The sequence below is a fragment of the Aphelocoma coerulescens genome, chromosome 20, assembly GCF_041296385.1.
Source record: "Aphelocoma coerulescens isolate FSJ_1873_10779 chromosome 20, UR_Acoe_1.0, whole genome shotgun sequence".
NCBI lineage: Eukaryota > Metazoa > Chordata > Aves > Passeriformes > Corvidae > Aphelocoma > Aphelocoma coerulescens.
This window is the reverse complement of record NC_091033.1, coordinates 9,468,459-9,486,353: the sequence shown is the minus strand read 5'-3', so window position 1 is coordinate 9,486,353 and position 17,895 is coordinate 9,468,459. Positions and strand designations below refer to the sequence as shown.

Here is a 17,895-nt window from a genome sequence, read left to right as displayed (position 1 = left end):
AACTAATATGAACTCCTCATTCCTTTTGGTTTTATTTGGGGGTTTTTATCTGTTTGTTTGATTGGTTTGTGTGGGTTTGTTTGTTTGGGGTTTTGTCTTTTTTGGTTTGAGTTTTTTGTTTGCTTTTTTATAAATGACTGGTGAAGCTGGCACAGCCAAACTCAAGAAAATGTAAACCAGGTTCGACTTTCCAGAAATTACTTTTGACTGGGTTTAGCTGCGTCCCCCAGGCTCAGGATTATCAATATATTTGCAGGTTTTGCTCTGCGCCATCAGCCTGCTCAGACTCTGCTCGGTGTTTCACAAATGGAGAAGACAATGGATGCTGTGCCAAGCTTCCTTTCAAACAGCAAAACCTGGGTCAGCATGAGAGAAAAGAAGAAGAAAAAAAAAAGAAAATATTCATTAGTTACAACAGAGTCAGTGTCCCACCATCTGCCCCTCCACTCTTACTAATTTTGTATATTTAGAGACAAGCCTGGGTCTAACGCTTCCATCTCTCAGTTCCTGGTGCTATTTGCTACCTTCCAGCTTTGATTTCTGCTGATCTAAGTCACTGCTGTCCATGTGGGGTTGAGAATGTTCAGCCTGGAGAACAGAAGGCCCTGGAGAGGCTTTGCTGTGGCCATGCAGGACTTGAAGGGTCCCATAGGACAGATGGGGACAGTGTTCAATAGGGCCAGTGGCAAGAGGAGAAGGGGGGATGGCTTTTAACTGCGGGAGGTTGATTTAGATTGGATCTAAGGAAGCTGCTTTTTCACACTGAGAGTGGTGAGGCACTGGCCCAGGCTGTGCACAGAGGATGTGAATGCCCCATCCCTGCAAACATCCAAGGCCAGGTGGGAACTCTGAGCAACATGGTCTGGTAGAAGATTGTTCAAGTTGGAACAAGATGATCTTTAGTGTCCCTTCCAAGCCAGACCACTCAGGGATTCCATCATTCTATGGTCCCCGTTGTCCACTCCACGGTGACCCTGGACTCCTGCGAATTGTGATGTCACAGTCTGCATTCCAACTGAAGCTCCCAGCGTCCAGCAAAGAGGACAACACAACCATTCGCCCTTGTGCCTACACAGCTGTCACACTGCTTGGCTCCTGCTCCGATACTCCCAAGAGTTCTGAAAGGTCTCTAGTGCCTGAATTTTGCCATTCATCCCTGCAAGATGCTCACATTCGTCCTGAGGAAGGTAAGGTGCCATTCCATGGAAATGGACACCACCTAACTGCCTCTGTGGGGATGCTGTGGGACAGGGATCCCACTCAGAGATTTTGCTACATATGCAGGTTTCCAGAGACGAAGAGAAAGAAATGGAGGTGGATATAAAGACTGATACAGAGGAGGACATGGAAGTAGAGGGAGAAGAGACTGGAGAGGAGGAGATGGAGGTGGATGTGAAGGAGGAGATGGAGGAGGAGATGGAGGTGGATGTGAAGGAGGAGATGGAGGAAGAGATGGAGGTGGATGTGAAGGAGGAGATGGAGGAAGAGATGGAGGTGGATGTGAAGGAGGAAATGGACGAAGAGATGGAGGTGGATGTGAAGGAAGAGATGGAGGAAGAAATGGAAGTGGATGTGAAGGAAGAGATGGAGGAAGAGATGGAGGTGGAAATGGAAGAGTACATTGAGTACATGGACGTTGATGGAAAAGACGAGGAGGAGGACATGGTCCTGGGATGAAGACGGACTCCAGCAGTAGGAGAGGTATGTGCTCCCCACAGGCAGAGTGGGTCCCCTGCTGCCAGGCTGGGGCTGGGCTGGGTGCCCCGCTGAGGGACACGGTGCCCCGTGTGCTGGATTCTGGCAGCACAAGCACCATCCCCACCCTGTCCTGCGCTTGCTTTGGGTCACACAAGCCCCATCCCAGTGCCTGGGGCCCGACCCCCAGTCCCAGCCAGGCTCAGCACTGGTGGTAGAGTCCCACTCTGCCAGTGTGTCCCAGGCTGGGGGCACATGGAACAGCCCTCTGTGCCTGACTGGAATGACTATGTCACTTGCTTTTCTTCCAGGACTGATGGAGATCCAGGACAGAGATGGCACCCTTCTGTATATACGTTTTAGGGATTCTTTTTATCTTCTGTAAATAGATTTAACATATTTTTGATAGAGATATTCTTGTAAATACGTTCTATAGATCGTTGTTGTTACAAAGGTTCTTACAATATCAATATGTTCTGTAGTTCGTTTTTGTTGCTGCTCTTGTATAAATAAAGTATCTTTGTTTTTCACACCTCAGTTCTCTTTGCATTTTCTTTGGGTACAGGCCTCCATAGACCAAGACTTCCTTTGGAAACCCCCTGTGTCACCAGACTCTGGTACAAGCATAACACCAATTGATCCTCGTAGTTAAAGGCGTGACATTAATTGGCACAAATTTGTGCCTTGGACTTTCTAGCACAGTAAATGTCAGTGCTCATAATCCCCAATTCATAATGAAAGCTTTCAGTCTCCTCACCTGCCACAGACATGTATTGCCGAGATTTGCTTCTGGGTTATGACTGATTTTTATAAATTGTTTCAGGACTCTGATGTTGTTCCTGGATAAGGTACAGAGATGAAATTTCAGAGCCAAATTAGCTCAGCACAGCTCGTGCAACACGCAGAATTTCCAGACCCAGACATTCAGGCCATGCAAACTGATACTTTTTCATCCGTGTGCAAAGACCATTATTAGGACGTCACCAATGTACCATACACATCTCAGAGCTGTGCCTTCTGTCCAGCCCTCCCAAGTCACTTCACAGACTTCACTCCAAGCAGTTCCTGATAGAGTTCAGGAGCACATGGGATTTAATCCTGGATTTCTTCATCTCCTCCTGAGCTGTCTCCAGACACAGTGTGTGGGCACTGTCTGACAGCAGCAGCATTAACGTGTCACCTCCCTGACACTGAGGTTCATGTCACAACTTTTCATCAAAAGCAGCAAACAAATGATTCCCACTGGGTCCCACACAGCTCCATGGGGACTTTTTGTGTGGTTGCAGCTCCAGCACCAGCCCTGGTGCTCAAGAATTTCTGGAGGAGATACACAGAGGGAACCAGCCTTTCACAGAGAAAAACATCAGTTTGCGTGGCCCAAATCCCCACAACCCTGCAGACTGTGGTAACCCGGACTCTGCATTTACACTTTGGCCTCTGTGCCTTATTTTCCCCCTCACTAAAGTTCCCCCAGCTCCCCTCGTGCTCAGATTCCCAATATAATTAAAAGCAGCATTGGGAGCAGGGATAGATGTTGGGAACTGTCCCAAGGCGCAACAAAATTTCTCTTCTCAGGCCTTACAATTCCAGCTGAGGAGGGAGGAAAAGCCTGCATGAGAGAGGTGTGAAATCAAAGCTGTAATCAAGCTTGGGTATAATGAGAGAAGCTGAAGAGATTTTCAATGTTCAGAACACAAGATTAGCAGCTCCAGGCACAGGAGGAGCACGATATTTTCCCCCTGTAACAACTCTGCGATGCAAATTGCATCTCCAATCCTTCTCCCCAGCTCCGGGACCTGTTCAGCTGCTGACGTGGTGCTGAATTTTTAAAGCAAAGTGGAAGCTGGGCAGAGAGGTGGTTTTTTATTTACAGCTTGGAAGCACCAGTCAGAGCAAAGAGAGGCAGAGCCCGGCCCGGGGGTGCAGCACAGCCGCACGACACATGCCTGAAACACCAAGAAATTAAAGAATTTGCCACTTGTTTTTCTCCCACAGGAGATACAGAAGGTGTTTTATGGAATCCCCGCCTCATTCGGGCTGCATCAGCATGCAGGAGAGCACTAGGATGAAGGTTACATCACCTTCTGCTGCTGCTTCTATCTCCTGACTCAAATCTTTCCAAAATCTGTCACTATTGGGTCTTCCCAAAGATTTACTCAGTCCTTGCAGTGCTGAGGAGCATGAAGGGAGATAAAGGCACTTGCAGAGATCAGAGATGCAATTGCTGCCAAAAGTGTGTTTCATTGCCCAGGTTAGTGCCCCTAAAACCATCAAAATCTGCCCCTTTGACAGCACCAAGCCAACAGCAGAACATCAGGGCCTGCAAATGGTTGGAAATGCCATTTTTAAATATTTCTCTTACGGTCTCCCATTTCATGGTGCCATTGCAGGAGTTTATCCCATCACTCAGCAGCTCCAGCAAATCTTGGCAATCAGCTTCAGATGGATTTTTAGTGCTGAGCAAATAAAAGGCAATTTTACTTTGTCTCCAGTGAATGAAATTTCACCTAAATCAGACGAACTCTGTGTTCTGAGGCTGGCCAAGCACTAACCACTGCCAGGTCACTGAGCCTGGATGTCAAACTGCCCTAATATTAGAAAGTTAAATTTATTTTGGTTTATGTACAAAATTATTCTGTCTCAAAAGAATCTGGATCCATATAATTGCATTTCCAAACACTAAACTCAGACCAGCCACAAAGACCACAAGAGACAGGAAAAGAAATAAAAATAGAGATTTCTAAGGAGATGGAAATTGAATGCTGAGTTTTTCCCATTATAGAAAGTTTCATAAATTATCACCTGCCAGCTCCTTTCCTTCACTTGTGTGGCCACAACTGAATACACTCACAGATAAGGAAATGTTTGTCCTGTGGAAAACTGGGGCTAGAAGTAGAAAAAGGCTCAGATATCTGAGTTAAAAGACAACATAATGAAAAGAGCTGCCTCATAATAGCAAGATATGATGGACAGCAGGAATGGCTGAAGCCAGCAGAGTTAAGTCCATGAGCTATTCATGCTACAAAGCTTTCTGACAAAACCTCCAATGACCCAAAAGGAACATTTTGTCTGGCAGAGCTGATAGGAGCCCTGTGCATTTAATTCTGTCATTGACAGCAAATGGAGATTGGCTTGGAGCTCCTTTGGTCCACTACTACTTCTTTTTTTGCACCCAGAAAATATAATTACATCTACTCTTTGGGAAGAAATGACTGCTTTGAGTGGCTCAAGGCAAAGAGTTTCTTCCCCTACCCACTCATAATCAGTCACCAAGGGAAATATTTTCTCAAAAGATCTCTTCAAAATTCTGGAGTTACTTTTAACATAAATAACTTGGTTGTTTTGCTCAAAATGAGAAGGGAATTGAATCTGGCTCCCTCAGCTTTAACATAAGTGTTTCTTCCCAGTTCTTCACAAAGAGGAACAAAACACTTTGTTGCAGCAAACTGAAGGGAGGGAGAAGTTTCTTTCCCCCTGAGCTGCACAATTGAGGAAAATTTTGTTGCCAAGAGGCAACAAAACCCAACCAATTTCCAGTTCTTTTAGTTCAAGGGAAAAGCTCTGAGGATCATATCTGTGGGAGACACAGAGTGGGAGGAGCAGGGGATCTGCTGGCGGTTTTTGGGGTGGGGGACAGATTAAAGGAACTTTCAAGTAAAACCCATGAGAGCCCAAGACTCCATCCCTCAGAGGAGAAACTTGATTTGACTCAAATGTCATTCAAATCCAAAAAAGGTTGAGGCATTTCCCCAAGATCTGCTGAGCCACCAGGTACAACCCAAATCACTTTGTGGGACCAGGGCAGCAGGTCCCTGGCGTGGGCAGGGATGCTCCCTTGGGAAGCTGCCTGCATCGCCCATGGGACTGGCAAGATCTACTTCCAATGCCCCCAACATCCAAAAAGCTCCACATTAAAAGCCTCTAAATTGGGATTTCACTTCTCCTTCTGTCTGTTGTCACTAGGCAGCTGCTCCACTTCAACACCCTTCTGATGGGTACAAATTTTCTCCTGATTTCCAGCCTAAACAGGGAGTTATTTCCATTCATTCTTCTGCAAGTACTGTGATTTGGTACCTGATTTGCTCTTCCTATCTGGGTGTGTGTTTGTGCACACAAAGGGCCAAAGCCAAGAGCATTTCCTTGTTTAAATTATGTAATTTCTCCTTATTATTTCCTTCCCATATAGCTGCATGGATTTGGTGCTGACTCAACACTCAGAATCCTGACAGCCCAAAGTCCAGTTTTCACACAGACTTCTCCAAGCTTTGGACCAAGCCTGCAAAGAAGGAAATACAACAAAGAAATTCCAAACACAGGCCCTAATAAAAGTAATGAAATGCCACATGCCTGTGTTTGCTGCAGGGAAGAATCAGCTTCCCTGTTTAGTGTTGCTTATTAAATCATTACAAACAATTAAAGCAGAGGGGAGGAAGACAGCGCTATCGTTTCCAGCTCCCCAGTCCTCCTCTGCCCCCAGCATGAATTTCATAAAGCACAAATCTCCCAGCAGAAATCCCTCAGCAATTGGTTTTCTACTCGTGAAATACAGCAGGCAGACACCCTGGCTTTCCTGGCCAGAAAAGGGGAATTTGCCTCGATGTTCTTCCCAGGCATGCAGCTGTGATGACAAATCCCCCTCGCTGGCCTGCCAGGAGATTCCTGAAGGGACATGTTCCTGTGTGGTGACAACCCTCTGGAGATGCACAGAGAGCTTTGTGTCACTGTAAGGGACAAAAGCAGATCCCTACTTCAGGCTCCATCTTTGCTCACAAGCAGTTTCTAGCAGAAAATTCGCAATGATTGCATTTCTGCACAACGGGTAATTTCAAGCACATTTTCTCTTGAGCTCTTCCGCCTTCCACAAAAGCAGCATTCCTGGGATGGCTTTGGAGACAAGCAAATAGCTCCATCACAAACAGGAGCGCCAGGAAACATAGCAACACCTAATAGCCAAGACCATCCAAACCCACTTATCAGCCCATCCCCACATCTCCTGGACTCGCTTGAATGCTCAGGAGAGCCGGCAAAAACCAGCTGTTTTCTAAGAAACGGCTGTGCAATCAAAAGGGAAATGACAGGGGCAAGCAGCCCAACACAAGCCCCTCTGGCAGAGGAAGGAGCAGGAGAGATCCAGCCCTTACTGACCGTGTGCAGCTCAAGCGATGCTCGCTCACTGTTTGGGTTGCTTTTGTTGCTTTTACGTTAACAACGCACCAAACACACCACAATTGCTTTCCCTCCCTGCAGCCACATGAAAAAATTCTCACCTCTTTCTCCCTGAAATAATTTTTCCCTTATACAACTGTCAAAACAGGGTTTGTTCTCATGCTGGAAATAAGTCCACAAACTCTTCCACCAGTTTCAATTTGGACAACAGCACTACAAACACCCCATTACTCAGGTGCCCCAGGGCAGCAAGGAAGGGAAAAACTGAAAACAGAGGTGGGAGCATCAACCATGGGTAACAGCATTATATTCTGCCTCTCTTATGGATGCTTTTCTTCCCAGTCCAGAAAATTCCCTGTGCTTTGTAGGGATGTAGAAGGCTGCTGCCTGCCTCACACAATGAGGAGCAAACCAAGCAGGAATGCTGCAGAACACCTCTGTTCCTATGATATTATTCTGCTGAACCCATAAAAGAATGGACACTGCCAACTCCTGACTGCAGAGGAAGGAGTTTGTCACATTCTCCCTGTAAATTAGGGTTTATAAGAGATGGAGAATTGATTGCCAAGTAACCTGCAGAGACACAAAACTACTCTGCAGTTTTCTAGGACTCGCTGAGCAGCACAAAAAGGTTATTGATGGAGTTAGGGAGTGTTTCTGCACAGGATATGCTCCTGCACCTCCTGACATGCCAGGTGGGGAAAGAATTGACTTAACATTTGGAAGCAGAAAGCAATCCTTATTATTAAAAAAAAAAAAAAAAATAGAAAATCAACTTCATGGCAAGGAGCCTCAGTAAGAGTTTGCAGAATTTGGTGAAAACAGGTCATTTACAAGGAAATAATCTTCCTCTGCCTTCAAGTGGAGTTGTGAAGCAGGTACAGATGGAGATGTCTCAGAGCCTGAGTGTGCTCCTTATCAATAAAATGACACTGATATTACCAAGTATTAGAAGTGAAAAACTTCAGTGATAACTCAGGCCTCAAACATAAACATCTTCTCCCACTCAGTCAGCATTTGTCTGAAATCACTTCCTTTGGCAAGAGGCCCTGCATGGCCTGGAGAGTTCTGCACTTCAGAAATTATTCCATGTGGAAAACACAGAAGTATAATTTTATTTCCCTGCTTTTTCTGCTTCTCCTCCACAAGCATCCAGAACTTCTTTATGGTGTGGTTATCTATAATTACATCTGCACCAATAGGATGTCTGATGGGGACCTTATTTACCCAGCATGCTGTGAAAGCCCCAGTCAAAGACCTGACAGCTTCAATCCCCAGGGAATTAAATTTGGGGCCTTTGTTTTGGGGCTCAGATTAGATTTTAAGGAGAGAAGAGCCAGGTGCTCCTGACTGTTGCTGCTCTTTTGGCTGTTTCTGGGGCCCACACTGAATCCAATTCCTCCCTCACTAGCTCAGACATCCCCACTATGGCCATGACCATGGGGTGTGGATGAGCAGAGAGCACCAGCCATAAACCCCAACTTGCAGTAATCCCTTCCCTTTTATCTTTTGCTTTTTAAATTATTTTTATGAGTTTTATAGCACACCATTTCCTACCAAATTCACCTCGATTATCCAACCTACATTTTTCTCCATCACACTGACATAACCAACAAGGCTCATGCTCTTAGAACTGAATTTTCACGAGCACATACATGGGCACAAGAATTACAAGGACCTATTTAAGTAGGTCACGCTGGTATTAATTGCAAAACAGAGCTGTAATAAATGATTGCAGTCCAAAGCCAGAATCAAGTTTCACTAAGAACCAGGCCTTCTGCTTTTCCCTTTTTTCCTTACAATAATTGATGGTATCACAAACCTTGTACTCCACAATGTTTGCTGGCCTAAGGAGCGTGGAGAAAGGTGCTGCCTCTGTAGAATTACACTGGAAAATGTTGTGCCAGAAGACAGATTTAATCTGTTTTGTTGGTTTGGGGTTTTTTTTACAATGAACATTGTACAAAATATTAGACCATTTCTCTAAAACATGATATTAAGGGGAAGATGAGTCATTTCACTGTCATAACACAAGAGGGAGGGGAAACCAGAGTGAATAAAGCAGCAAATTCATTCAGCAGCAAATTGCACTCCATAGCCCTCTGCTGATGAGGCTTTTAGGCCAGAGGAGCTCTGCTACTTAAGCAGACAAGGCAACACATTAAGCTGTTGCTTGGAGATATTGGAATATATTGCACAGAGCCTGCTCCCTGGCGAGCACCCCCAAAGGGCTCCGGGCTGTTTTTCCAAGACTGCATTATAGCCCTCTTGCTGTTTGTAAAGGCCCAAAGCTTTTCCAAGCAGGTCAAGCAATGACAGAAAGGGTGACCTTTCAGAAGTGACAGTTCAGATGGCATTAAAAAAGTCAAAGTGACAACTCATCTCACTTGGATGTGGCAGATACCAAGGGCTCTTAGCAGCTGTGTTACAACCAGCTTGGTAGCAACTAAATAATGTATATTCCTGCCAGGAATGCCAACGGATCACAGCACTGCAGGGCACCCTCATCTGCCAGCAGCACAGGAAGGACAGGGATCCAGGGAAGAGCTGATTCCTACCTGCCGACTCACACCCACTTTAGGCAAAAAACATCCTTTTATTTCGGTTTTGCTCCCATCCTTTCAAACTAGGATTCCTCCTTATGTCTTAATCTTCAGCTGTGCTTGTGCACACTCCGTGCACATCTGGCAAAGGCAACCAGCAGGAAACAGAACCTGTGGTCAAGAGAACTCCAAAAGGAAGCAATTAGCTGTACCCCGGAGTACTGCAGCTCCAGGTCCCATTGATGCCTTGAAGATTTTTGCCTTTTCTTTTATACCCCTGTTATACCTTTTTACAACTTCTGTATTCCTAGTGCTTTTTGCCTACATTCTTGGACTTGTTTGTTAAGCTAAGAGAATAAACATTTTAGAAGCTTCATAGCTGGGGATCGGTGTGCCCCAGACCCCAAGGTCCTCTCCAGAACACATTCTGTAAACCAAGATAGAACCATCCAGGGGAAGGCTCCTTGGGGAGGGGGGCTCACTTGAGCCTCTCATTGGGGAATCTTTGATAGACCTGCTAATTAGTAACACCTATAATGTTATACCCGATGTTGGGGGGGAGGTGGACACATAGACTCGGCGGGGTGCATCTCGATGCACATGACCTGGACATGTACACCTAAGGATCCTTAAAATAAACACCAAGGTAAAATCCCTTTTCCCCTTCTAACCGTGTTTGACTCTTGATTTTAAGACCAGGAAAAGGCATCACCATCACATCCAGTGCTTTGTCCTCACAGGCACAGGTCCCACAGGCGGGTAACACAAAAGCTGTCACTCACGTGGGCTGATGGAAGAAGTCTGAGATAGGGAAGCACAAAAGTTCCAAGTCCAGGAGACTGATCCATAGATTGATGCAGCTTCTCCTGCTTCCAGAGGGTTAAGGAGGGTGAGGCAGCAGCATCTCTGGCACAGTCAGAGCTGTGGGACAGTTTTTGTCCGCTCCTCATGGCAACACTGACACAAGGGAAGCCCCAGGCCGCTGCCCTGAGCCCCACACAGAGGCAATAAGCAGCATGGAAAAAGGGCACAGTCCACTTCCAGAAACCTCCCTCTTCCAAAGGGCTCTGCTTTGAACAGACTGAGCTGGCTCGGTGCAACAAACCAACCAAAGTACACACTCACTTCCAGCCCTGGAGAAAAGCAGGAAAAAATGCTGGAGAATAAAAGCATCCTGGAATGGAAGGAGATTTTAATTTGTCTCTGGAACAAAGCTGCTTAAAGCCAGACTGGAGCGGGGTGGGAGAGGAAATGAGGGTGTTTAAAGCAGCATTCTGTCTGCACTCTAAATTCTCACAGATATCTATTAATTGCAGCAAGACTGGCACCATGTCCTTGCTCCCACTGCCATGAGTGCTCTACCAGAGCTCTCTTAATTAACACATCTGACAGCACAGCTCCTGCTGGGAGCCAGGCAGCTTCTTGCAATGCCACTCACCCTCCATGGCTGGGTGCCACCTCTGGGTGGCCCTAGCCAGTGCCACGGGGCTGGGGGAGGTGTGGTAGAAGAGCCAGGGTCTCCAAGAGGTGCTGGGAATGAGGACTGACCCATTGCAGGAGTCTCCCAACCTCTTTCCCGGCTTGCAGGGAGCAAACAGCGCCAGCCACCAACTCCCGGTGCTAGAGCTTTTATTGCCCATCACAGCTGCTCTGAGGAAATTGCTAACACGGCATTTGTGTCGGCTGCTCCCCTGCAGAGACAGACGGGGCAGTTACCGATATGCACTTTCCCTGACAAAACCAGGCTGTTTATAGACTCATTATTCTGATTTTCCTTAAATCACTTCCCCTACCCCTTTGCCTTCACTGCAGTTTTCGGGTGGGCAGGATGTGTCACCAGCTCCTGGATCCATAACAATTATCACCATTCGAAGGCACTTTCTTCGCCCACAATTCACCAGTTTACCAATTGAGACATTTGCCCTACACTCACCCCTCAGAAAAAATCATCACCTGCAGCCTTTGCCTGGTTCCCTGGGGTGTCCCACAAGCACCATCACCTGTCTAAGCCAGCCTGGCTCAGTATGGCTGGGAAGGTTTTGGGGGGAAGTAGGAGGACATGTCCCAGCTTGTGGGTGAATGTTACCCTACAAGGAGCCTGACCAGGCACACTTGCCTTGCCAGAAGCAATTACAGCCCATTTGACATAATCAGTTCTGGATATTTTAGCAGGTCCCGTTGTGATAGGACAAGGAGGAATGGCTTTAAACAAAAGAAGGGCAGATTTAAATTCGATATAAGAAAGAGGTTTTTTTACAATGAGAATGGTGAGGCACTGCCACAGGTTGCCCAGAGAGGTGGTAGATGCCCCATCCCTGGGAACGTTCAAGGTCAGGTTGGATGGTTCCGTTCTGAGCAATCTGATCTAGTTGACGATGTCCCTGCTCATTGCAGGGGGGCTGGACTAGATGACCTTTAAAGGTCCTTTCCAACCCAAACTACTCCTTGATTGTATTATTAACCTGCAATGCTTTTGAAAAGCCTGAACGCTTTATACAGATAAATCACCTTAATAACCAGCAACTGCAAGACAGCCAGCCAAGAACATTTTGTTTTGGTAAACAGGGTATTGATTGTATATCTGTGTCCTTGAGATGAACTTGACTCCTTGACAGCAGCAGGAGCCCAACAAAACATTTTGTCCATAACTCCAAAATGGTGGATGGCCTTTGTCTGGAGGCAGCAGCACATCAGCTTTATGAAGGCAATAAAGCACCGCTGATTTAGCATTGCCAGGAATTTCCCCCTCCCTAAAACGCTGCCTTTTCTTTGTTTGCACAGTTGACCCAAGCTGCACAGTGTGAATGTGAGCTTCAAGAGGCAAAGTCCATCTCCATGGTGTGGCTTTGCCAGGAATGAAACTTTTGTCCCTGTTGCACTGTGCTGGTGATGGAGCTGTTGGCACAAGAGTAGGTCCGAGCAGCTCCGAGGGAAGACACAGCTCGTGTGCTTTATAGCAGCATCTTCAAACCAGTGCTTGATTTTCAGGGCTTTGTGGCACTGTAACATTTATAATCAAGGGGGTGCCCAGCCAGAGAAGACAAGATGAATAAAACATTCTCTCAGCCTTCCCTCCAAGCACTCCCCATCACACCAATATCCATGGATCTGTTTCCTCTGTGCACAGCCTCTGGCCCTGATTGGACCCAGAGACACACAGAGGAAATATTTTCTCTGTCAGTAGAAAGGTTCCTGCTACAAAGCAATTTCCTACATGAATTTAGATCTGTTGGCAATTGTTCTCCCCAAAGCAAACAAGTTTTATTGGAGAACCAGGCAAGGAGCTCAGAAAGCAGGTGCCAGTAATTTGTTTGGGGCATATAAGAAGCAAAAGCCCCTCTACCCACACCAGGCAATGAGATTTAATTAGTCTCCATCTCATCTCTGACAGGTTATTTTAATCAAGCACATCCTAACCAAGGCACGAAGAGCATGTTCACTACGGATAATGAGGAGTAAGGCACAAGGCAGAGGGCAAAGCACAAGGGAACATCATCAGCACTGCAGCCCCCCCCAGCTCCCAGCCCCAGACCACAGTCCCTAAAACACACAGCACCTGGGCACATGACCCCTGGCCACAGCAGCATGATGCCAATTCCAAGAAAATATAGTTTGGGAAGAGAAAGGATAGATTTCAAGCTGTCCCAGAGACCAGAGATATACTTTATGCTGAAAAGCAGAAAGCCTCAAAGGATTGTGGATGAAAATTACTTTCAAATCCATTTGTCCCAGGGAGCAGTGACAGACCAGCAGATGTAACATCACGTTCTCCTAAATTTCTCTGCCTCCCTGCATGTTCTTCTCTGAAAAAGACAACAGCAATTCCTGGAAACTGCCTCCCCTCTGCAGATCCATCAATACCTTGCTTCGTTTACAACTCCTTGTAAACCGCACCAGCTTTCCCAAAACAGGCAAGAGGAAAGCTCCGGGAGTGTTTCATCTGAAGAAGCATCATCCATATCATTCCTATGCAATATAACTGGACAATAGCATTCCTGTTTAATTTTCCATAAGCCCAGTGTCTGGTTAGATTTTGGCCAATATATAGAAAATATCTGGAAGAGTTGTACATTGGGCATAAAAAAATCCCATCTGCTGAAAAGTCAGTTATAGCCATGGCCTTAAAAAGTGCAGGGAAATGTTTTACTCCCACCCAGCTACTGGTGCACAATAATCTTGCCAGAAGGATATAAAAAGGAGCAAAGTTAAACAGAGTTCTTGGCTACATGGCTCAGATCTACAAGCTGGCCCTCCTGGTTAAATGCACACAGTCAGGCAAGGCACTCGTGGATGCCTGTGTTTTCCCTTGCCTTGTCTTGAAACAAAGGTCAGGCCACATTTAAAACACTAGAGGAGAGTCAAAAGATTCTTGATTTCCTTTTTCTTCTTTTTCCAGGGACATGCTGGTAAAGTGATCCAACATTCTTGCTGGGTTTGCTCTATAACCTGGGGTGCATTTCCGACAAGTTTCACGGGACTCCTGCACCTCCTGATGCACATCTGAAGGATTTCATTGAATTTCCAAAGCTGGATCAGAGACCCAGCTGGAGAAACCCGGCCAAACTGCCCCAGAGCAGCCAAAAACAGCGCAGATCTGGCAAGGTACGTCTGTTTATTTTGCGCGCTGTAATGTTGCTCACCCTCCTCCCACTCCCTTTGTTAAAACCAACCACTATTCCCTATTGAAGCAGTTTAATCCCCCGCTTCCCACCGTTTCCTGCATCCCTCATTCAGCCAGTCCTGGGTGCTGCCTGTGTCCCTCGACATCTCCCTCATTCCTGAAGAGAACATCCACCGTATTTACTATTTCAGTAACCCTGCAGAGAGAAAAACCTTTGTTTCCCCCCCTTCCCTGGTCTGAGCAAGTGCTAATTGCTCAGACATGCAACGCGCACACACACAGAAGCATCATGTTGATCTGATTGCAAATCCCGGTACGTCAGCAACCCAGAGACCCTCCTCCAACTCGGATTAGAGGGAAGAGGCTCACCAGTGCAAGCAGCAGGTGCTGGAGGAGGCAGCGGAGCCGCTTCCCAGGTAAGGGACACTTCAGCCCTCCATCCCCAATGCCGGCAGTCCCACTCACTTTATTGCAACAAAATGCAAGAGAAGTGGGGTGCTTCTCTTTGCAGAGCCTGGGGACCAGTTGCCAAACCTTTGATCTTTCACAGTGGGGGTAGGGGTCGGTTGTTTGTTCATTCCCTGTGGAGGAATTCTTGGAAGTATGGGTCAGGCAATAGTGATGGATGTGGCAAATGCTACAGATGGGATGATTCTTGCTGTGCCTCTAAAGTGGATTTGCTTTCAGGGTACTTTTTTCTCTCTTCCCTGATTAATCCTGAACTTCTGAGATTTACAGGTTTGTCTGTCCATCTCTGCCAGGTTTGGGGTGCTGCCAGTTGTTTGTACTGGGGACGGTCTTCACAGTGAATAAGTTCAGAGCCCACCCTTGCTTACAAGTGTACTTTGATTGCGGGATAAATCCCTTTAACCCTTTGTTTCAGAAATACTCCCTGAACTATCTTTCCCCCTCCTTCTTTTGCTAGGGGACCCTGGGAGTGGGGAGTAGCAGTGTCACAAACTTCTTCATTGTTTGTGAAATCCCAGTCCATGAAGAGCCTGAACTCCGACACAAAGGCAGGCGCTAATTAACCACTGGAACGCTTCTGCTCCGGCACGGAAAGCGAGCACTGTGCCAGTGAAACAGCAGCCATCCCTCAGGTCCTCCAAGGCTGTGAACAGCCAGCCAGGCACGAAACTCCCCCTTCTGCCTCCTTGTTCCTGCCAGCCCCAGGAGAACTCTCACTGCAGACAGCTGAACCGGAGCCACTCAACTCCCCCAGCAAAGAAAAGCCAAAGCTCACCAGAATGCTTTCAGAAAGAAGAGCTCCTTGACTTATTTAGAGAGTCATAATTCTCTTGTTTCCATGGTTCATGGAGCCTTATGTCTTCCAAACATATTTTTCCCGCCTCATCACTCCAAAATCTAACTTCTCCAACAGAGCAGAGAAGTAAGTTAGGTGGTCCATGCAGCCTCACAAGTCACCTTTGAAAATAAGCTGCATCTAAATGAGGTAACAGCTGCTTCTCACAGGAGGGGAAAAAACACCCAACCAAACAGAAAAGCTCTCACTTCTGGGCTAGCAAAGCTTTCAGTGGCATCTGAGGGTGGTCTGTGATCAACAGGCATGGGAAACAGCTCCTTTTGGGATGATCTGAACAGCTCCTGCAGCAATGCAGGCAACAGCTGCTACCTGGAAAACAGCATGAGGTTCAACTTCACCCTCCAAGAGCAGGCAGCTGATTTCTACGTTGTCCTGCCCGTGATCTACTCAGTGATCTGTGCTGTGGGGCTCACAGGCAACACTGCTGTCATCTATGTGATCCTCAAGGCCCCCAAGATGAAGACTGTGACCAATATGTTCATCCTGAACCTCGCTATAGCCGATGACTTGTTCACCCTTGTCTTGCCCATGAATATTGCCGAGCACCTCCTCCGCTACTGGCCCTTCGGAGAAATCCTCTGCAAGGTCATCTTGTCCATAGACCACTACAACATCTTCTCCAGCATTTATTTCCTGACAGTGATGAGCATAGACAGGTACCTGGTGGTACTGGCTACAGTCAGGTCCAAGAGGATGCCCCATCGCACGTACCGAGCAGCCAGGATTGTCAGCCTGTGCATCTGGATGCTGGTCACCATCATAGTCCTCCCTTTCATCATCTTTGCCAATGTCTACACCGACGACCTGGAGATCAAGAGTTGTGGTCTCAATTTCCCCAAGCCTGAGAGGTTTTGGTTCAAAGCCAGCAGGATCTACACCCTCATCCTTGGCTTTGCCATTCCGGTATCCACCATCTGCATCCTCTACACCATGATGCTCTACAAGCTGAGGAACATGCACTTGAACTCCAATGCCAGAGCCCTGGACAAAGCCAAGAAGAAAGTCACCATTATGGTCTTCATAGTCCTGGCTGGGTTCAGCAGCCCAGGCATAGAATCCTAGAATGGTCTGGGTTAGTAAGGAACTTAATGACCATCTCATTCCACCCCCCTGCCTTCCACTATCCCAGGTTGCTCCAAGCCCTGTCCAAAATGGCCTGGAACACCTCCAGGGATGGGGCAGCCACAGCTGCTCTGGGCAGCCTGTGCCAGGGCCTCCCCACCCACACAGGGAAGAATTTCTTCCCAATACCCCATCTAAACCTGCCCTCTGTCAGCGTGAAGCCCTTGCCACTTGTCCTGTCACTCCAGACCCTTGACCAAACTTCCTCTCCAGCTCTCCTGGAGCAGCTTTAGGCATTGGAAGGAGCCCAAAGGTCTCCCTGGAGCATTCTCTTCTCCAAGTTGAACAATCCCAGCTCTCTCAGCCTGTCTCCAGAGCAGAGCTGCTCCAGCCCTGGGAGTATCTTCATGGCCTCCTCTGGACAGGCTCCAGCAGCTCCACATGCTTCACCATTTTCAGAAAGCAGCCACAGTTCAGTAACTGAGAGACAAGAGCTACACGGTTCATTAATTTTTATCAACACAATGAAATGGCACAGGAACCCTCAAGCCCTGTGCTTCACTGAGACCAGCTCTGCATCCCTTCCACACTGCCGGGAGAAGGGCAGGGCATCACCACCAGGGATCAGCACTGCCAGGGCAAAGGGTGGACAGAGAGACCCTACCCCTCATACCCAGCCCCATCTGGGGTGGCAGGGTGGCCGATGGAGTCATTAGGATGGATCTGGGGAGTGGTTTTGCATTCCATGAGGACAAACGCTGGAGCGCGAGGCACTGTCTGTACCCGAGAGCGACCACCCGGTGGCATTTTGCATTTGTAATGAAACAAGTACAAGTCCCATCTCTGCCTGCCATCCAGGGAACAGCGAAATACGATCCGGGCTAATGAGGCTGGAGTTAACTGCATTTTAATTAAAGAATGTCTCTTTTCTAACAGGCCAGAAAGAAGCTCAATTACTCAGACATGGGAGCAAAGCCACCATGAGGATCGGCAGCCAGCTAGACCCTGCAAGTCTGACCTACCACAGTTTGTTAAATGCTTTCCTGGACTGGAGCTTTTCCCTGTTATTCCTCATGTGACAGAGGCCAGAAAACAATGAGAAAATCAGAGCCTAAATGCACCAGGCACGGCTTTGCAGGGGGTTGTACAGAGAGTCCACTGACTGTGAGGTCTTCCAATTTACCTAATGCAAGTCCTTATTGCTTCTCTACTACTGCCCTGAATCAAGATATTTTTTAGAGACCAAGGTATTTTATTTCTCTTCAGAAAAGGGTTTCCTCTTTGTAATCCCATTCCAAATCTCCTTCATTTTCACCTAACTAGCCTCCCACCGTTTTCCATATCCTTTTTTTTTCAAGCTCTCGGTATTTATTAAACATTTGTGCTGTACAACATCTGTTTCCTTATCTGCTTGGCAGGCTGATTTCTTGGGGTTCCTTTGTGAGTTTGGCAGTGAGATAGCAGCAGCACAGTTAGCAAAAAGA

At 47.1% G+C, this 17,895-nt stretch overlaps 2 protein-coding genes across 3 annotated transcripts in view; one reads left to right on the top strand and one right to left on the bottom strand.

Moving 5' to 3' along the window:
* Positions 1-11,395, bottom strand: part of LOC138121073 (uncharacterized) — a 32,002-nt gene extending 20,607 nt beyond the window's left edge. Inside the window, exons 1-2 of the mRNA XM_069034265.1 lie at positions 11,338-11,395; positions 10,187-10,537 (exon numbers count right to left, since the gene is read on the bottom strand). The gene's annotated coding sequence lies outside the window, so the exon portion shown is untranslated. The remainder of the gene's footprint in view (positions 1-10,186; positions 10,538-11,337) is intronic.
* Positions 11,396-13,139: 1,744 nt separating this feature from the next.
* Positions 13,140-17,817, top strand: LOC138121192 (neuropeptides B/W receptor type 2-like). 2 transcript variants are annotated; one of them, XM_069034449.1, is made up of 3 exons: positions 13,140-14,441; positions 14,951-16,421; positions 17,348-17,817. In XM_069034449.1, exon 2 carries the CDS (start codon positions 15,593-15,595, stop codon positions 16,409-16,411), a length of 819 nt encoding a protein of 272 aa, XP_068890550.1. In that variant the 5' UTR covers positions 13,140-14,441; positions 14,951-15,592; the 3' UTR covers positions 16,412-16,421; positions 17,348-17,817. The 2 variants fall into 2 exon arrangements, with proteins under 2 accessions (XP_068890550.1, XP_068890549.1); XM_069034448.1 differs by having other exon boundaries at positions 14,951-17,817.
* The last annotated feature ends 78 nt before the right edge of the window (positions 17,818-17,895 follow it).